This window comes from Bufo gargarizans, unplaced genomic scaffold (genome assembly GCF_014858855.1).
Source record: "Bufo gargarizans isolate SCDJY-AF-19 unplaced genomic scaffold, ASM1485885v1 fragScaff_scaffold_685_pilon:::fragment_4:::debris, whole genome shotgun sequence".
Classification (NCBI taxonomy): Eukaryota; Metazoa; Chordata; class Amphibia; order Anura; family Bufonidae; genus Bufo; species Bufo gargarizans.
In genome coordinates, this window is record NW_025334164.1 from 66,335 (window position 1) to 86,291 (window position 19,957).

At 43.3% G+C, this 19,957-nt stretch overlaps 1 protein-coding gene across 1 annotated transcript in view; it reads right to left on the reverse strand.

Moving 5' to 3' along the window:
• Positions 1–6,266, reverse strand: part of SLC7A13 (solute carrier family 7 member 13) — a 52,654-nt gene extending 46,388 nt beyond the window's left edge. The window contains exon 1 of the mRNA XM_044273449.1: positions 5,583–6,266. Within this exon, the coding sequence (XP_044129384.1) occupies positions 5,583–6,264 (682 nt within the window). The 5' untranslated portion in view covers positions 6,265–6,266. The remainder of the gene's footprint in view (positions 1–5,582) is intronic.
• Between the last annotated feature and the right edge of the window lie 13,691 nt (positions 6,267–19,957).

Sequence of the window (19,957 nt, forward strand, 5' to 3'; positions counted from 1 at the left end):
CATGTATTATCCAATGTTGTTTTTGAAAATACATTGAATTAATATTGGGGAGTAAAGTTCAATATAGACATCAGAGAAGGGAAAAGTTCATTCGTTTCTACAGCAACATTACCTTATTTTGTACTGCCAGCATTATATGCAGGATTGTGAATCTAGAGCAAAACGAGATGGCATTGAAATCAGCAGGATCAAAAAGGGCCACAAGGACTGGGCATATTAGGTATATGTATATAAAAAGAACATATGGGGCCGAAAATGTTTTTTTTTGCAGGGCCTAACAGAAAAATGTAATATTCAGGGGTGTTACTACGGTCTCAAAACAGCTGGGGCTCAAGCCCCAATACATATATATAACGACCCCCCCCCCATACACACACGTCCTAGCACTAAAGACACATTTTACTTGCTGGATAGACATTACATTCAGCACTACCAAGCACACAGGAGTATACAGCACTACAGACCTATCACATCCAGTGCCTCACATGTGACGTCTGATGGAGACGTTGGCTTTCTTCTTCTCCATTTGGCAATGACGACTTCTTCCAGCCGTGTCTCGTCTTGGCAGAGTTTGCCACGCAGACATCTTAGGTTCGATACTTTTTCATAATTTTCCCCATACTAGAAGCCCAACGGTGTTATCCTGCTGATGCTGCCAATACTGTGCCCACTGAGCTCCCCAATACCCCCAAATACTATAGCCCCTTAGGAATATAAAAGTCCCACCAGTAGCAATAATTCTCTCCCAGAGTGTCCTCATTAATAATAATGCCCCCTACAATGCCCCAAATAATGATAATGCTCCCCAAGTGTGTCCCGTTAGTAATCCTGTCCTCCATAGTGTGCCTAATAATATTCCACACCATAATGCACCCAGTAGTAATAAGGCCTAATTATAGTGCCCAGAGAAGCAATAAGGCATCCTGCAGACTCCCAATAGAAAGTAGTCCCCCTATAGTGCCCAGTAGTTAAAATGCCCCATATAGTGCTGCCAGTATTTAAAAAAATTGTTCAAATACAAAGAAGTTGCTAAAAAATTTCTACAGGGGGAACCATTGCGAACAATGGACATGCATTGATTTAATTTCATTGTCATAATTTGATTTACCAGCAGGGGTGCTACAGATATGTAAACCAAGAAGATAGCACACGCACTGCAGATTACTCTTTACAAACTGCTGGATAAGTATGAAACCGCAATATGACAATGGATCTAACCTGAACAAACTTTTTATACGGCTACAGAAAAATGCAATGAAAACAATGACTGTAGTATTTTGTGGGTAAAAAGAACTGAATGCTATACCAGAACACTGGAAAATCATTTTGACAGATGGTTATTTCAGTGTGCATGATCATTTCTCCACAGTGCACATCTAAAAGATATCTACTGCTATTTAATATAAACCATCAATCATAAAAGTTACTATTGTTCTTTTACTTTTGATAGCAAATATGATGTAATATCATACTAATATATAAAAGGCATATCATCTAATATATAAAGCTGAGTGTGTGTGTGTATGTGTGTATATCCGCTAAATGAATCCGCACCGTCGCATTTACAATCACGAAATTTGGCACACAGGTACATCAGGTGTCCGGGAAGGTTTTAGACCAGGTCTCAGCTCTCTAGGACGTACCGCTCCTGAGATATCTCCAAAAAATGTATTAGCCAATAGAAGCTTGGTCACATGACTCTTATCAGCCAATAGAAGCTCGCAGGTCCTTCAGCCTCCACAGACACAGCTTTACACCAAGTTTCCATAACAACCCAGCCATTTTTCTTCACTGCTGTAGGAGAGCTTTAGAGGAAATCTGTCACCAGTATAATCACTATTGAAGTAAAGCCATGGCCTAATAGCACTTAGTTCACTTATTTTAAGATGTGCCTTTGTTCCAGGAATAGATGTTTTTATCTTCTGAAAATCCAGTTTACTTGAAATGCAAATGAGCCAGTAAGGTGCCCAGAGGGGCGTCACTCTTGCAGGAAGGAGCCCAGACATGCCCCCTGCCACAATGTGTCCACCCTCAAAAGACTTAAAACCCTGCCCCTAGGTCCCACTAAGCCACGCCCCTGATCCGTTTAGGCCACGCTCCATCCCACTCCTGAGCCGACGCGGATTGAAAAAATGAAGGGTAAAAATTAACCTCTTTCAGCTGCAAGGGTGGGAGGAACGGTGACTTTCTCCCTGCAGATCACACTCAGACAGTACAGTGCTGCTGTCTTAGAGTGAGCTGTTCAAAAGGCCCCCCCCCCCCCCAGTAAAGGCCACTGTTAAGGGGGCGGGCCCCTGTGGAGGTCACTGTCAAGGGGATGGTATGCTGTGAAAGTCACTGTTAAAGGGGAAGTCTGCTGTAAAGGTCAAAGTTAAGGGAATGGGCTCTTGTGGAGGTCCAATTTTAAGGGACGGGGCACTGTGGGGGGGGTCACTGTTTTGGGAGTAGGGTGCTGTAGATGTCACTGTTATTAGTGGATAGTGTTGATATATTTTAACGACACATACAAACATTAAATGAAATAGATTAAATATAACCGAGCGAAGCCGGGTCCTTCTGCTAGTACTAATATATAAAAAATATAAAAGGCAAGTTGATTTGCCAGTGACTCACTTCTTCTCAAATTGGCTGCAGCAGTTACATGGTGTAACCAGTTCAGCCAATCAGTAGCAGGTTGATACAGACATATGTACCTAGTGCTAACGATAGAAAAAGAGAAGTTCCAGCATTCAGGATAAAACCTAGATGTTTTCTTTATTCATGATGGTCACAATTCACATACATGGACAGCTTCTCCCTCCACCGCTAGGTTGACATGTTTCAGACTTGTTAGTCCTTACTAGTAACCTGTTACATGGTTACTAGTAAGGACTAACAAGTCCGAAACATGTCAACCTAGCGATGGAGGGAGAAGCTGTCCATGTATGTGAATTGTGACCATCATGAATAAAGAAAACATCTAGGTTTTATCCTGAATGCTGGAACTTCTCTTTTTCTTCGTGTTTCAAGTGAGGACTGGTGCGGTCTGTTCCGTGCATGGGAAAAGATATGTTGAGCTGGAAAAACGTGTTTGTATATTCTTAGTGCTAACTATAACTGCTAAGGCCTGGCTTATCAGCCTGCCTCTCATCTCCCTTAATGGACTATTCTAATTAGGCCTCATGCACACGACCGTTGTTTTGGTCCGCATCCGAGCAGCAGTTTTTGCGGCTTGGATGCGGACCTATTCACTTCAATGGGACCTATTCACTCCATGTGCTGTCCACATCCGTTGCTTCGTTACGGGGTCTGGAAAAAATATATAACCTGTCCTTGCAGACAAGAATAGGCAGTCGTGTGCATGTAGCCTAAATGTGCTGTTTTACACGTAAACTATATTCAGTTGCTGCCCAACCAATCACAGCACAGATTTCATTTTACCAGAGCTGTTTAAGAAATGAAGGCCGAGCTCTGACTGGTTGCAATGGACAACACAGGTTTGTTTTTGTTTTTTTTCGTTTTTTTAGAAATGAGCCATCGACACAATACCCCTCTTCTCCCTTCACTCCTCCACTACAGGAAGAAGCATGTACGCTCTATCACCAATTATCTGGTCACTGTATGGATACAGTCAGTATATAAAAGGAGGAGGCAAAAAAAATATGAAGCCACAAACCCCACAAAAAAAATAATAATTATGAAGCAACAGTCTGAAGGGGGTCTCCTGTCCTGGTAGAATTCTCATCCTGCATAGGCTTCTGTATTTTGTATTTTTGCTTTGCAAAAGCCAGACTGGTGACAAACAGTGGACAGTGCTGGCATACAGAGAACACAGTGGTGGCATATCCAGGGGGAAGAATGGTGGCATCTAGGTGGCAAAGTGATAGGATATCAGGGGGCAGTTTTCTAGAGCCTGTTTTTTTTTTTTTTTCCCATGACAGGCTTTATTACAAGTACAGATATTGCTATATTTATTTAGCAGCAATTCTTTGCCATACATTTTTGAGCTGGAAAGCAAAAAGTCATTTCTACTATTAGTTTATGATAAACTGCAAAAACATGTTAACTATATACTGTAGCACAGGTTGTTACAATTATGGGAATACTAAATATGAACAAGTCTCTTCGTGTTTTATGACTTTATTTATACTTTTTATTTTGTACTTTGGTGGGTTTTGTTTTTTTACTTTATCAAACTATTTCTAATATTTTTTTGTCCCCCTACTAGTTTAAGAAGTTTTTTGTAGGCTGAAAAAAAATGTATGCAAAATCTGATTCAGGATTACCCTAGTTTTTTGGGATGCGTTTTTGGACGCATTTGTGAAGCAGTTTCTCATCTTGCCTATCTTCAGTGGGAATTCTGGACGTGGATTCTGCATGGAATCTGCATGAAGAATGGACAGGTCATTACTGTCTTCCACTGTGCAGTTTTTAAGGAGCCGTTAACACACCAGATTTTGCCCTCTGAATTTTGGCGCGGGCATTGAAGTGAACAGCCAAGGCAAAATCTGAGTGGTGGATTTTGATAGTATCAAAATCTGCCATGTGAACATACCCTTAGTGGTAAATATAAAAAAAAAAAAAAACAGTATGAATCACATGCGGATTCCCCACTGAAATCAATAGGGAAGATCTGCATTTGTTTTCCGGCTCGATTTTGCGGTACAGAATCCACACCACAATCCACACCAAAAAAACGTTATGTGAACACACAGTACACTTGTGTATTCCAAATGTGAAGAAAAACTGACAGGTCTGTGTTTTAACTTTTCTTACCCAAACTGGTATTCTTGCTAGGCAACCCTAGGGGGCCTTCTTATGGCCCCTTAACACATGCTGACTATGCAGGCAATTATTGGGAATGAACCTTTTGTTCCCGATAATTGCCTGAACTGCATACGGATTCACTGTTTCTGGGCAGCAGATTTCTGTTTACCGAAAAACCATGCAGTGGTTTTCTTCCGGCCCAATCTCAACATATTTGCCAGAATGCGGCCGTATCTCCACCGGTCCCCATTATAGTTAAAGGGGCTGGAAGGAGACTTACAAGCTTCCGGTAATGCCAGAATGCAGAGCGATACGATAGGCTGTTCCCTACCAGAACTAGTGCTAATGTGAAAATTGCCCTATTTTTGATTGAAGTTTTTTGACTTCCAAGCCAATTGCTACTTTTCCAAAGAGTTACGATCTCAAGTTACAATATTTTTAACTTACAATGGTTAATCTAGTAAAGAATTACCATTGCAGTGTGTAATTTGCAGTAGTGTACAGTTTGATAACATCATTTATAGACACTTATTAAAGGGAGCAGGGCCCACCACCAACATCTGGAACAAATATCAGCTGGGGCATTCTTGATGGTATTCCATCACCTGGAAACCACTCAATTTGACACTTATGCCATTTGACATTGCTCCTGGTAGAAAGACACTATATCATCACTTGATCTCATTATCACTAAGAAAGATTACTGTAACACTACATATAATGATAGCTTTCACCTGAACTGGTGTTTTCTTTTACTGGAATTATCCAGACAGGACACTGTCACTGTCACCACCCGGCGCGTCTGCAAACATTTCCATTAGACAAAACATACATACCTATGACGTAATTAAGAACATTCCATCCACCAAATGCAAACATGCCCTGGTAGAAAGCTTCTCCAATCTGAGACACATTAGGGACATTGCCCTCGAATGCTCCGTGAAAATTGGACGTGTTACCCATAGCTAGATAGACAATGCCACTTATAACAATAGCAGTGAGTGAAGCCATTTTGAGCACCGTAAAAACGTTCTGCGCCAAAATAATCCATTTTGTACTTAAGCAGTTGATAATCCCTACAGTCAGAATCAATGCAATAGCTATGGCCTTCTTCACTGTCTCAGGTGAAGGGCATCCTGGAAAAAAGGGTTGGATAACATATTCTGCAAACATTAGAGCTTGGACGGTTGTTGCAGCCGGTCTGAGAAAAATAATAAAGGTCCATAAGAAAATAAATGCAGGGATGGGGCCTAGTCCTTTCTTGATGTAGAAATATTCTCCTCCGGATGATGGAAAAGTAGTTCCCAGTTCTGCATAACACAGAGCTCCAGCCACTGATATTAAACCACATGCCGCCCATATCATAAGTGCCACTCCAACGTTCAGTTGTGAACATAGAAGAACAGCTCCAGGAGAGATGAAAATGCCAGAGCCCAAGATGACAGTTACGATGAAGCTGACGCCACTGAAATATCCAATAGTCCTTTTCAACACAACCTTGTCCTCTGCCGTGTCCATTGCAGCTCACTGTACGTGCTCCGATACATCCTCCTTTATATAAAGGTATTTGTCTTGTTGATTTTGGCATGATGCAAAGTGAACGACAGAAAAACTAACAGACACTTTGTACTTTGTTCTTCTCCATCCTAGACAGGTGTGAATAGATGACTACATTCCTTGTTTAAGATGATTTCATTTGAATACTTCATTTTTATATATTTTAAACAGCTGTACAATAGAATATGAGAAAACAGTAGTCATGGAAGTGACACATGCAGCGTCCGGGCTGCAGGGACATTCACATGAGCAAGTGGCCGGATGAGTGTAGCAGTAGTTGTGCCCCCGGTTCTGAAGCTCCCTGGGATGGCATGCATCGATGGAAAGGGCGCACCTGTTCTTCCCTTTGGGGGAACACTCCAGTTCTGGTGGCCTCTTGCCTGATGACAGTTGAGGTGCACCCAGTGTTGCAAGCTTTGAGGTGCAAGGCATGGTCCGCCCCAATTGGCATGACGCCAGCACTTTTCAGTGCAATAGCAGTGGAGAGAGAAAGGATGAGGCCAGGTTAGGCTACTTTCACATATGCGGCACAGACTTCTGTCAGGATGTTCCGGGGTCGAATGCTGGGAATCGGTCAGACAAAAATTGCTGCACTCAGCAGTTTCTATCCGGCCAATTCTCAGCATATTTGCAGGGTTGCGGACGGTTTTCCACCAGACCCCATTATAGCTACTGGGGCCGGCAGACATTCCAATAGCATCCAGCAATGCCAGATCTGGAGAACTCCAGCGGGATGTTCTCTGCCGCAACAGCCTGCCGGAATGCTGTGCCCTAGTTGTGAAACTAGCCTAAGTTGAAGCAACTTCACTGTATTTTACTGCAGCAGTTTGTAAGTAGCTGATACAGGTGCAGTGGGGCACGTTTATTAAGACTAGTATTTTAGACGCCGGTCTTAATAAAGGCCCTGTGCTGGCGGAGGATCCCAGGCCCATCCATTAACCTCGGTACATCCAGAGCCAGTTCTAAATGTAAGTGTCACGGATGTAATAGGGGAGAACACCAAAAGACAAGAAGGAAGGGTAAAGACACTAGGCCTCACTGCTAGGGAAGGAAAAGGGTCACCACCTATAAAACCCTGCTCCTGGCCCTAACTCCTATCCGTATGGGCACCTCGATGGTAGAGATGCCCATACACAGGAACCTAGAAAACCCTGGTGACCCTTGGATGCCCTAAAGGTAATGACAGGGCAGAGACAGCCCATTCCTTCCCTGGTGAAGGAACTAGCGTCTCGCTGAGGCCTAGTAAACAACCAGGGGGGGGATACAAAACACAACAAGCAGGACACTTAACTTTTGAGGATGATGGATGAACAGGACTTTACCACGAACCACACTCCAGCTCTTCCAAAACCAAATGTGGATGATGGGTAAAGTCAGACTAAATAGGGATGAGTAAAAGTTACATGATCCACACCTGAACAGGAGGTGTGGACATACCAGCAACACACAGACAAAGTAAAACCAAAAGAGGCTGTCAGATCACTAATGTGCAGATAATCTTTCAGACCTTCTAAGACCTGTCAAAGGAGTGACAGTAACAGCTTTCTAGCCTTTTTTCTACGCCTAAAACAGGCATAGAAAGTGCACACACAACCAATTGAAACAAAAGACACACATGTACAATTATAACACAAATATTTTATTGAATAATAAATATAACAACAGACCATAGACAATGATAAAATGAGTAGCAGCAGTGCAGACAAGCCGCTCAGCCGCCTGACTCTGGGTAAATGAATCCAAAAATCCAAAAGAGGAATAGGGAAACAGTGTATGCTGCACTGAGCAGGCAATATAAACCCTACCCCCAATACACGTACAAGCCTCCAATCCCCACAGATAAACATACAACAACTGCAAAATAGGAGCCAGAAACAAGGGTGAAATAACAACACCTATAGCTAGCCCATAAGCAGTATGGAGGGACAACAATAGTAGTAATAAACGTTGAATAAGAAAAAAATATACTATAACATATTACCTAGAGTTGATAGGAGGCACAGATGGAACAAACCCTGGTCTGGCAGAGAGCGCACCCCGACGCATGTTTCGCTCCTCCGCTTTCTCGGGGGGGGGGGCGTATGGAGGCGGAGGAGCGAAACGTGCATCGGGGTGCGCTCTCTGCTAGACCAGGGTTTGTTTCATCTGTGCCTCCTATCAACTCTAGGTAATACATTATAGTATTTTTTTTTTCTTATTCAATGTCTATTATTACTATTGTTGTCCCTCCATACTGCTTATGGGCTAGCTATAGGTGTTATTTCACCCTTGTTTCTGAATCGTTTGTCGGGGCCCCAATATGCATGTCCCAAGTTGTGAAGGGACAAGTAGATGACTGGCCCCACACTTGCCCTGGATGAAGAAAAGGGAGAAGGTCCTATTAGTCCCTTCCTAGGATATACAGATAACCCACCCTGATAGGGGAGACCCCATCAGTAACATGTCCCTGAGGCGGCTGAATTCCCTAGCAGTGTACCTCACTCATGTTCCGACATTTTGTGACCAAAATCATGGACTCTTAAGGGGATTAAAGAGTGTAAACAAATAAGTGGTAAGAAACAAAAATGACAGGGCTATTGCATATTTCAGTGGGTACTTGTGCAAAGTCAGTAGACTGCTCCTACTTCTAAGTGTTTAGAAGCAACCGGTATGTGCCCGCACCCCCAATAGGTCAAATGGCAGGGTAGAAGGGTAGTGACCCTTTACCATGGGACACCGAGAAAAAAAATGGTGGTTTGTATAATCCCCAAGTCGCACCAGATACAATGGAGAATTGTAATTTTTGTTTCTTAATGCTTATTTTTTCACTCTTTAATCCACTGAAGAGTCAACACATTTGGATGAAATATGTCATGTCGGGACCTGAAGGAAGGGAAACGGCCGCCTCAGCAACAGGTTCCTTGCGGGGTCTCCCCTATCGGGGTGGGTGCTCTGTATATCCTAGGTAGGGACTAATAAGGCCCTCTCCCTTTTCTTCATCCAGGGCAAGTGTAGGCCAAGTCATTTACTTGTACCTTCACAACTTAGGACATGCGTACTGGGGCCTCGACAAACAAAGCCTTGGAAAGAATGACCATTGACGGATATTCTTCCTAGATACCCAATCAAAGAATACATCGGACGTGGTAAAATCAATCCTGATTGCTAAACATTTATTGTTCATTTTATTCTCACCAATATATGATCTAAATATTGATGGCTGCTGTATATTTAAATATCCTAGTAAAAGTTCTGTGTTAATTATTTCCATATCCTTACTTTGTGCATTTATATCTATTGGGTTTAGCCAAAAACACGTAAAGAGTAATGCAAATAGTCAAGGCTGAACTGCAATTTATGCAATCCACCAACTGTGCCAGTTTCTGTGGAGATGCTCCAGGTGCCTAAGTGAAATAGCAAAAGTAGCATTTTTGGCCAAATAACATATTTACCTCATACAGATTGTTTTTTTTTTTCTGTTTAAAACAGTAATGATTTTTCATTAAGGGGCATATTGTTTTTTATTCACCTCGCAGTGTATGGATCAATGTGAGACCAAAACATCCATCATCAGTCTGTCTAAACAGCAAAACCACGGCACTCAATTCCCAGTAATAATATACAAGTCATTCTGTGACATAAATGATTTTAGCCTGGAGTTTTGTATATAGATGAAGCAATTTTGTGGATCAAAGGCGGCGGTGCTTCTTCTGTTGGAGGTAATGCTGTACACACCGCTGGGTTTCACTCTTAGATAAACACTCGGCTTGCTGACATAAGTGCAGTGAATTGTGCGAGCTATTCTGTACATCATAAATAGGACGCCACTCAGGAGCAATTTAACCATTGTAAACGCATAATTCATATTCATATCATTCACTGAAACTGCGTGCATATGACGGAATATGTCCTAGCAAAATATTACAAATATATGATATCTGTAAATGCGGGCAGGCAGTGGCGTAACTATAAGGGTCACAGCAGTTGAAATCAGACCCACAAGCCAGGAGGGCACTAAGGATAAACATACTTCTTTCTGATCTCCTTTGATGTCTGGCATCCAAACTATCTTAACCCCTTAGTGACCACTCATACGCCTTTTTACGGCAGTCACTGAGGGTCTTTAGGCTGGGCCGCTGCCTTTTCACGGCGGCCCAGTCTAAGTGCTGCACAAATCCCCCCGCGCAGCGGAGAGTGGGGGCTTGGCTCTCACATGAGAGCCGCACTCCTGCTCTAACAGCCCAGATCGGCAAGAGTGTCGATTCAGGCTGTTTAACCCCTTACATGCTGCTAGCAGTGGTGCCTGCCGCATGTAAGCGGTGACAGAGGGAGCAGACTCCGCAAATGCCATCGTGGGGTGCCAATGTGTGTAAAGGCTGGCTGAGGCATGGTATAGGCCCCAACCCTGCCTTGAGTGTTTTTCAGCAGGCTGTACCTCTCTGGCGCAGCCTGCTGGTCAATGTCAGTATAGCACTGACATTAAGATTCAATGCACTACACGGATAGTGCATTGTATTTTAAAAGCAATCTAAATATTGCCTGTTATAGTCCCCTTGTGGGACTATTAGTGGTAAAAAAAAGTTTAAAAATACATTTAAAAAATATGTTTTTTTCCATTAAAAAATACGGTTTTCAATGAGAAAAATAGCAAAAAGAAAATCTCCCCTACATGTTTGGTATCGCCATGTCCGTAACAACCCGCACTACACAAATATCATGTAAATTATCCCCTACAGTGAACCATAAAAAAGGCAGAATTGGTCATTTATTCTTAGTTGCCACCAAAAAAATTTAATAACAAGCGATCAAAAAGTGTAATTTACCCCAAAATGTTACCAATGAAAACTACAAATCGTCCTGCACTACTCCATAGAAAGAAAAATATTAGTTAAATAAAAGTTAAGGGTCTAAGGAAGTGGCTATCAAAAAGATTTTCCTTCTTTTAAAAACAGGGGTTTTATTGCACAAAAGTAGTAAAACGTAAAAAAATATATATATATATGTATTTGGTATCGCTGTAATCCTACTGACCCAGAGAATAAATATATTATGTTATTTATACCAAAAAAGGAGCACCGTAAAATTTATAATGTAAAAACTCAGTGGCAGTATTGCTGTTTTTCCCCATCTCCCTCCCAGAAAGAGTTAATCAGAAAGTTATGTGTACTCCAAGATGACACTATAAAAAACTACAACTTGTCCCGTAAAATACTAGCCCCCATACAGCTACATAGACGGAAAAATAAAAAAGTTATAGCTCTTGGAAGGCGACAATGAAAAAGGGCTGGTCACTAAGGGGTTAAAGGGATTGGCCCATCTCATACATTGGTGGCATATCGCTAGGATCTGGGACTCACACCAATTTCTAGAACAGAGCCCGCAAAGTGAAGAAGTGAACTGCGCAATATGAGTGCTGACAGTGTAAATGTGATCACTGCCTGGCTCTGTCAGTCAAAGTGCAAAGGGCACGGCAGTTGCAGAGAGAGCAGAGCCTCTAGGTGTAACGGCAACACCCTCATTGCTCTTAGAGGCTTATTTGCATATATTAAAACATCATTTTCACAGCATTGCGAGCACATACAGTACAGACCAAAACTTTGGACACACCTTCTCATTCAAAGAGTTTTCTTTATTTTCATGACTATGAAAATTGTAGATTCACACTGAAGGCATCAAAACTATGAATTAACACATGTGGAATTATATACATAACAAAAAAGTGTGAAACAACAGAAAATATGTCATATTCTAGGTTCTTCAAAGTAGCCACCTTTTGCTTTGATTACTGCTTTGCACACTCTTGACATTCTCTTGATGAGCTTCAAGAGGTAGTCACCTGAAATGGTTTTCACTTCACAGGTGTGCCCTGTCAGGTTTAATAAGTGGGATTTCTTGGTGGATACACAGCTGATAGTCCTACTGAATAGACTGTTAGAATTTGTATTATGGCAAGAAAAATGCAGCTAAGTAAAGAAAAAGTGTGGCCATCATTACTTTAAGAAATGAAGGTCAGTCAGTCCGAAAAATTGGGAAAACTTTGAAAGTGTCCCCAAGTGCAGTCACAAAAACCATCAAGCGCTACAAAGAAACTGGCTCACATGCGGACCGCCCCAGGAAAGGAAGACCAAGAGTCACCTCTGCTGCGGAGGATAAGTTTATCCGAGTCACCAGCCTCAGAAATCGCAGGTTAACAGCAGCTCAGATTAGAGACCCGGGCAATGCCACACAGAGTTGCAGACACATCTCTAGAACAACTGTTAAGAGGAGACTGTGTAAATCAGGCCTTCATGGTAGAATATCTGCTAGGAAACCACTGCTAAGGACAGGCAACAAGCAGAAGAGACTTGTTTGGGCTAAAGAACACAAGGAATGGACATTAGACCAGTGGAAACCTGTGCTTTGGTCTGATGAGTCCAAATTTGAGATCTTTGGTTCCAACCACCGTGTCTTTGTGCGACGCAGAAAAGGTGAACGGATGGACTCTACATGCCTGGTTCCCACCGTGAAGCATGGAGGAGGAGGTGTGATGGTGTTTTGCTGGTGACACTGTTGGGGATTTATTCAAAATTGAAGGCATACTAAACCAGCATGTCTACCACAGCATCTTGCAGCGGAATGCTATTCCATCCGGTTTGCGTTTAGTTGGACCATCATTTATTTTTCAACAGGACAATGACCCCAAACACACCTTCAGGCTGTGTAAGGGCTATTTGACCATGGAGGAGAGTGATGGGGTGCTGCGCCAGATGACCTGGCCTCCACAGTCACCGGACCTGAACCCAATCGAGATGGTTTGGGGTGAGCTGGACCGCAGAGTGAAGGCAAAAGGGCCAACAAGTGCTGAGCATCTCTGGGAACTCCTTCAAGACTGTTGGAAGACCATTTCAGGTGACTACCTCTTGAAGCTCATCAAGAGAATGCCAAGAGTGTGCAAAGCAGTAATCAAAGCAAACGGTGGCTACTTTGAAGAACCTAGAATATGACATATTTTCAGTTGTTTCACACTTTTTTGTTATGTATATAATTCCTTTTGTTAATTCATAGTTTTGATGCCTTCAGTGTGAATCTATAATTTTCATAGTCATGAAAATAAAGAAAACGCTTTGAATGAGAAGGTGTGTCCAAACTTTTGGTCTGTACTGTATATGGGACCAACACAGATGCCTTCAGCTGCCAAGCGCACATGCAGCAGGTCAGCCAGTTTCATAGGTGCAAATCTGCTGACAGATGCCCTTTAACCCCTTCCTGCATTCTCAGGTACATGGACGTGGTGGAATGTGGTCTTTTGCAGCATCCTCATGTACATGTACGCGGTCTGATTGAGCGGGCAGAAGCTGCACTCGCTCGATCAGCAGCAGGTGCACGGCTGTTACTAGCTGTATCTGCCAGCATCGCTGAAAACTCAGATGCTGGTGAATTAATCCCTCTGATGCAGCCATCAATGCTGACCGCTGCATCAAAGAGATTTGCAGAGAGAGGGGGCTCCCTCTGTGACTCCATCAGCCCCCCGCACTGCAATGACTTGGGGGGACGATGGCCTTTATGGCAACCCCAGGCTTTGCAAAGGCCATGTTGGCTGCCAGCTACAGAGACATATGAGGCAACTGTCAGTGTGAAACTAACAGTTCAATGCAGCACAATACAGCATGTATTGTGCTGCATTAAAACAAAGTTCAAACCCTGAAAAGTCCCCAAAAAACGCCCTTTCCCCTCAGGTATATACAATGAAAAAATAAATAGACATATTAGGTATCGCCAAGTCCATAACAACCGGCTCTATAAAAATTGTATATGATCTATCACGTCAGGTGAACTCTGATAAAAAAAAAATACAGAATCAAAAACTGGGCCAAAATAGCCTTTTTTGTCACCTTGCCACACAAAAAGCCTAATATGAGTGATGAAAATGAATTAAGATGATCGGCTGAAAAATAGAAAAAAAATATATGACTCTCAGAAAATGGTGGCACACAAACAGGATTTTTTCAAAAATGCTTTTATTGTGTAAAATTGCAGAAAAAAAAAAATAGGCATGTTGCTAGTTGACTCTTCTGAGTATACTGTAACCATCAAGCTTGTTGCCCCACATGTGACCGGTGAAGCCATTGTTCAGGTTGCTTCGGTGAATCTGTGTGATTCTTTCCGTAGTGTGGAGCCACGGATACCACTCACTGGCCAAAAAGATCCTTTTATAAGGTCTGACACCGCTTAGGCCCACTTCACATATCAGTTATTTGGTCAGTTATTTCCATCAGTTATTGTGAGCCAAAACCAGGTCAAAAACACAGAACAGGAGGAAATCTTTTCATTATACCTGATCTCTGAGTACAGAGGCGTAACTAGAGTTCTATGGGCCCCGGGACCCCCCCACCGAGCCTTACCCCCCCCCCCCCCCCCCCTCGGTCATACACAGGGTACTGGCATGCCAGCAAATCCTTCATAGGGGCCTGGCCTCGGGGGCAAAATCATTAAATATATACAGAGCGGGCAAAAAATGAAATATACACACAGGGGACAAATGTAATATATACAGAGGGGGCAAAATGGATATATATACAGGGGGCAAGGGCAGGGGCATAACGATACGCGGTTGCACCCTCTGTGACTGCGATTGTTATGCCCCTGCCTTTATATAAATCCATTTTGCCCCCTCTGTATATATTACATTTGTCCCCTGTGTATATATTTCATTTTTTCCCGCTCTGTATATATTATATTTTTTTCACTTTGCCCCTATACATGTCATGATTTTGTCTTCCAGGCCGGGCCCCTATGAAGGATTTGCTGCCATGCCAGTCCCCTGTGTATTGCCACTGTGCCGCACTGCCAGGTGCCCCTCTGTGAGTTATGAAGCCAGCGGTGTATGCACATTTACACACCTTCTCTGAGGAGACTGCTTCACTCCTGTCATCCGGCGTGCGCCGCGGGCCCACGTGATCCGGCGAGATCACAGCAAGAAAGCAGCGCTGGATTGGTGGAGGCGGGGCCGGGGCGCGATGTAATTAACTGTGAGACCGCAGTGCTGTGCTGCCGGTCAGGCACGACCTGACTGGCCATTATTAAAGTAAGATTGAAATTTTTTTAATCACTTGCGACGGGGCTGCGGCGACCCCGATCATTAGCACTTGCAAGGGGGGCCCTCTGGACCCCCCTAGCTTAGGGGCCCGGTCGCAACTGCGACCACTGCGACCCCTATAGTTACGCCACTGTCTTAGTAGGCTTCACTACTGATTTTGGCTTACAATAACTGATAGAAATAACTGACCAAATAACTTTAGTGTGAACTCGGCCTTATAAAAAGATTATAATTAGATAGATAGATAGATAGATAGATAGACAGACCATGCAGCATGTTCAGACTCAATATCCTGACAATAAGTGTTGTGTTTAATGGATCCATGTAATAATAGCAGTCTGTATTGAACTGAGTACTTACTTCAGACTCTCATCAGAGATCAACTCAACTGCTCAGGCATGTGTGAAGAATCCAGATGAATTTATTCCAAACTGAAATCTTGTAGTTATGCACCAAAACAGTTGGTAAAAAGATGATAATTTGGCAGAGTTGAGCAGCACATGAAAACACCAGTGCAGATATAACATAAAACAGCTATTACTGGCAAGAAGGAGGGACGGGGCTGCAATAACAGGGCAACATACAGGGAGACAAGAGGGACAAACTTATACAGCAATGCAAAAATAACACTAATGATAATGAACCATGAATACATGGGACATGTTTCTATTTTATACAGGGCATAGTATGTTACCGCAGGTTTCTGTTATACAGTATATAAGAAGCTTATATTTCATTGTGTGATTAAATTTACAAGTTACACAACACCTCACTTGCTGGAATCACCAAGAAAATAATCAGTATTGTTCTCTAGATATTCATTTTGATGAATGTAGAATCTTTATTCTCATTTATTGCTTATGTGTTTTGTAATTTGCATTCTCTCTTTTCATGGTGAATGAGCGAGTTGAATGGCATCAAAGCTCGCTGTATCTATATTTACATTCACCTGGGGAAATTAAAAGCCAGCGCTATCAACCACGGAAAGTGACTATTAATATTCTAGAAAAATGAAAGCCGACAGCTCAATTAAAATGACAGAACTATGCAATCAAGTTGCACTTTTAATTTAATATAAAAAGCCACTACCCAGCCTAATGAGGTTTCACCGGGAGTAGGAGAAAGCAATGGTTGATATTCAGTCTATAAAATGATTATTTTTATTTTTTTTAATGTAAGCTGTATTTGAAACAATCCGCTCAGCAATAGGGAAGTAATACTGCCCAATTACTGTTGTAGTCATTCCATGTCCATAGCAGTAACTAATTGTATTACCTTCATTATTCATTTCACTAATTAAAGGGGTTCGCCGGGCTTTTTTAAAAAATCTGTCCTTGATTTTCTTCCCTGTGAAAGAATGTTGGTTTGTTAATACTTACCCACCGGTTGCGCAGCCGATGTGTAATACCCCAGAGCGGTATTACCATTCCTACACCCTTCTACTGTCTTTAATAAGCTACCATTAGTGTAATTTGTGTATTTATTCCAGGTCCTCTTACACTGCTATGTAACTGTTATTTGTTGTATTACATGTTATATGCCTGGTTCACCAGCAGGTGACAGCGTATATGCCAGAGAGAGAGAGAGATCTTTAGATAGAATGGAATTTACCATTTCGGTGTCCCCCTTTTGGGCAGAAGTGGGCAAGTCCCGTTTCCTACCAAGGGAGAGGCTGCAGGAAGTTTTCAGTCAGTCTTAGTCTAGAGTTGAAAGGAGATGAGAATCACCCTGACTCCTTACATATTACCCGACAGAGTGTTGCGAGGGGGTCAGCAGCCAAAGGCACCCCACTTCAAAGGTACCAGAAAGTCCCTAAAGTCCAGTGACCAGACTAAAGACGAGTTTAGCACAGCAGAGAGATAAAGCAGAATATTTAAGTTTGCCTTACAGTTTATGCCAAAACCTGCTGGAAACAAGAGAAACACCACTTCTTGTATGGATGTAAGTTTATTCAAGTAAAGCTAGATTCAAGCTATAAAAGCCTGGACTGGACTATTTCTCCACCTCCACCATTACTCTCCCCTTTATTGCTTCGGAGCCTAACACTGGGGAATGGCGTTGACCATGTAGAAGCACAGTGACACACACAAATTATTAAAGGGATTCTGTCACCTCTTTTTACCCTATAGAGATATGGATATGCAAGGCTAGATCGCGACTAGCATGTCCGCAATATACCTGTCCCATATCTCTGAGTGGTTTTATTGAGTGTAAAAAATGATTTTAGATATATGTAAATCAGCCTGGTAAGGAGCCCAAGGGGCTGCACTAACCGTTCTGGAGCCCAGCCGCTCCCCCTGTGAAGGAGCCCAGCACCGCCTGTATCCATGAATCTCCTCCTTGCTCATGAAGTCAGATGGCCGTAATCTTGCGATGCGTGAGCTTGCGCATGTGCAGTTCCTTCCCTGAGCAACACAGGGAAGGAACACTATGCTGGCACTGCGCATGCACAAGCTCGCGTATCGCAGGGGGCGTGGCTGAGCTCCAGAACGGTTACTGCAGTGGTCCTCAACCGCCGGGCACCGTAAGATGGTTTGCCAGGCCGCGGCGATCAGGGCAGTCTTTAACGCTGTACTAATGAAGCGCTTCCATTATAGAAGCGCTTCATTAGTACAGAAGGACCAGGAAGCGGTGAAGGATCTGTACTCACTGCTTCGTGGTCCACGGCTCGGCTATCGGCTGTGCAGGGGGTTTATGGCTGTCATTGGGTGGATTATGGCTGACATTGGGGAGGTTTATGGCTGACATTGGGGAGGTTTATGGCTGACATTGGGGGCTGATAGATGGCTAAAGGTTTGGGGGTTGATCTGAGCCATTGGGGGTGTGGCGAAACCAACCTCGCCACTGGGTTTTGGAGAGGGCTGTTTAAAAGCCTCTTGCCTCAGGATTATGGCCCATAGTAACTTTAAAGGAGAAAACAGACCGGCCGCACAGCTTAAATCTGTCTGTAGAATTGTATGTTATGTTATTATGCGTTCAGTTAAATTGTATGTTATGTGAGGGCACCCAGATAGCTAATATTATTGTATTCGTGTATTCTGAGTGCCATTCACCTAATGATATGCACTCAGACTTGAGCTATCTGGGGATATGTTAAATGTCTGTGTTTGCTGTGGGGGTGTGCCATTGTGTGTTTAAATGGTGATGTCTGTCCTGTTGTCTCCACATGTGTATTGGTGATCTCCCTTTGTCCTGAGAGATAATTGGATTGCCTTCGGTTGTCTCTGGGACAGAGAGGAGGAAACCATGATGCATTGTGGGGATGTGTTGTATCTGTTCTGTATTTGCAAAACTGTAATAAAAACCAGGCTGGGTGTGCCAGCACATCAGACCACTGCTGACCCTCAAGACGGAGCCTTGTCTCGTTATTGGGGGGATTCCCTGTATGCTGTTGGAGACTGATTGCCAGGAGTGTAAGCTGACTGTACGCTTTTCCTGTTCGTCTGCTGACAGCCATTTGCGGTTCCAGTTTGGAGTGCTATTTTGTATCCAGTTCGGGAGGTTGGTGTTCTGCAGTAGCTGTGCCTGTCTCTCGGAAAGGGGCATATCGCCTAAACGGATTTTAACCCCTTGTCTGCTGAAACGGTCCGTTACAGGGGGTCTCATCTGAGGTCTGAATAACATTGGGGGTCTAATGGCTGGTCTGACCTGAGGTGTAATGAAAAATATTTTTTCTTATTGTTCTCCTCTAAAACTAGGTGCATCTTATAGGGTGAAAAATACGGTACAGCGCAGAAGAGACCAGTGCAGCAGAGACCATAGTCAGTTTATATAGTGTTATATATTTTAATATGCACCTTGTGTTTTGTTATGCGCGTGAATCGGTCAGCCACGCCCACCCCCTAAGCCCTGCCCCAGAACCAGCGCCCCCTTCCCCCCCACCCGGTCCCTGGGAAAATTGTCTTGCATGAAACTGGTCCTTGGTGCAAAAAAGGTTGGGGACCACTGGGTTAGTGCAGCCCCTTTGGCTTCTTACCAGGCTGATTTACATATATATATAAAATCATTTTTTACAGTCAATAAAACCACTCAGAGATATGGGACAGTTATATTGCGGACGTGCTAGCGTCGATCTAGCCGTGCATGTCCGCATCTCTATAGGGTAAAAAGAGGTGACAGAATCCCTTTAAGGCCATTCCACACCCCTCGGACACGACCAGCCCTGGGGGTGGCACGTCCTAGATGCTGTTGCGCTCACACAGGCTGCATGTTCTCCCAGTTGTTCCCTAGTCTTCCTGTTCAGCTACATAATAGTAAAAGTAGCTGAACAGGAAGACTAGGGAACACATTCAACCCAAGCTGAAGAGCCCGCACCCCAAAAACGGTGGCATTGGAGATGCAATGGACGGGTAAGGGTACTTTCACACTTGCGGCAGAGGATTCCGGCAGTCAATTACATCGCCGGAACACATGGATGCAAAGCCATCTTCTGAATGAGAGGTACAGTTCTTGAACATTACACGTTCTAACTCGCAGATAAGATGGTGGCAATTGAGGCTATGGTGGGTCTCCTTCCATCTTGAACAGTCTGATCATCCTTTGCCTTTTAACTCGTCCTATACGGCCTCTCTGCAGGTCTGCATTGTCTCTTGGCCCTTT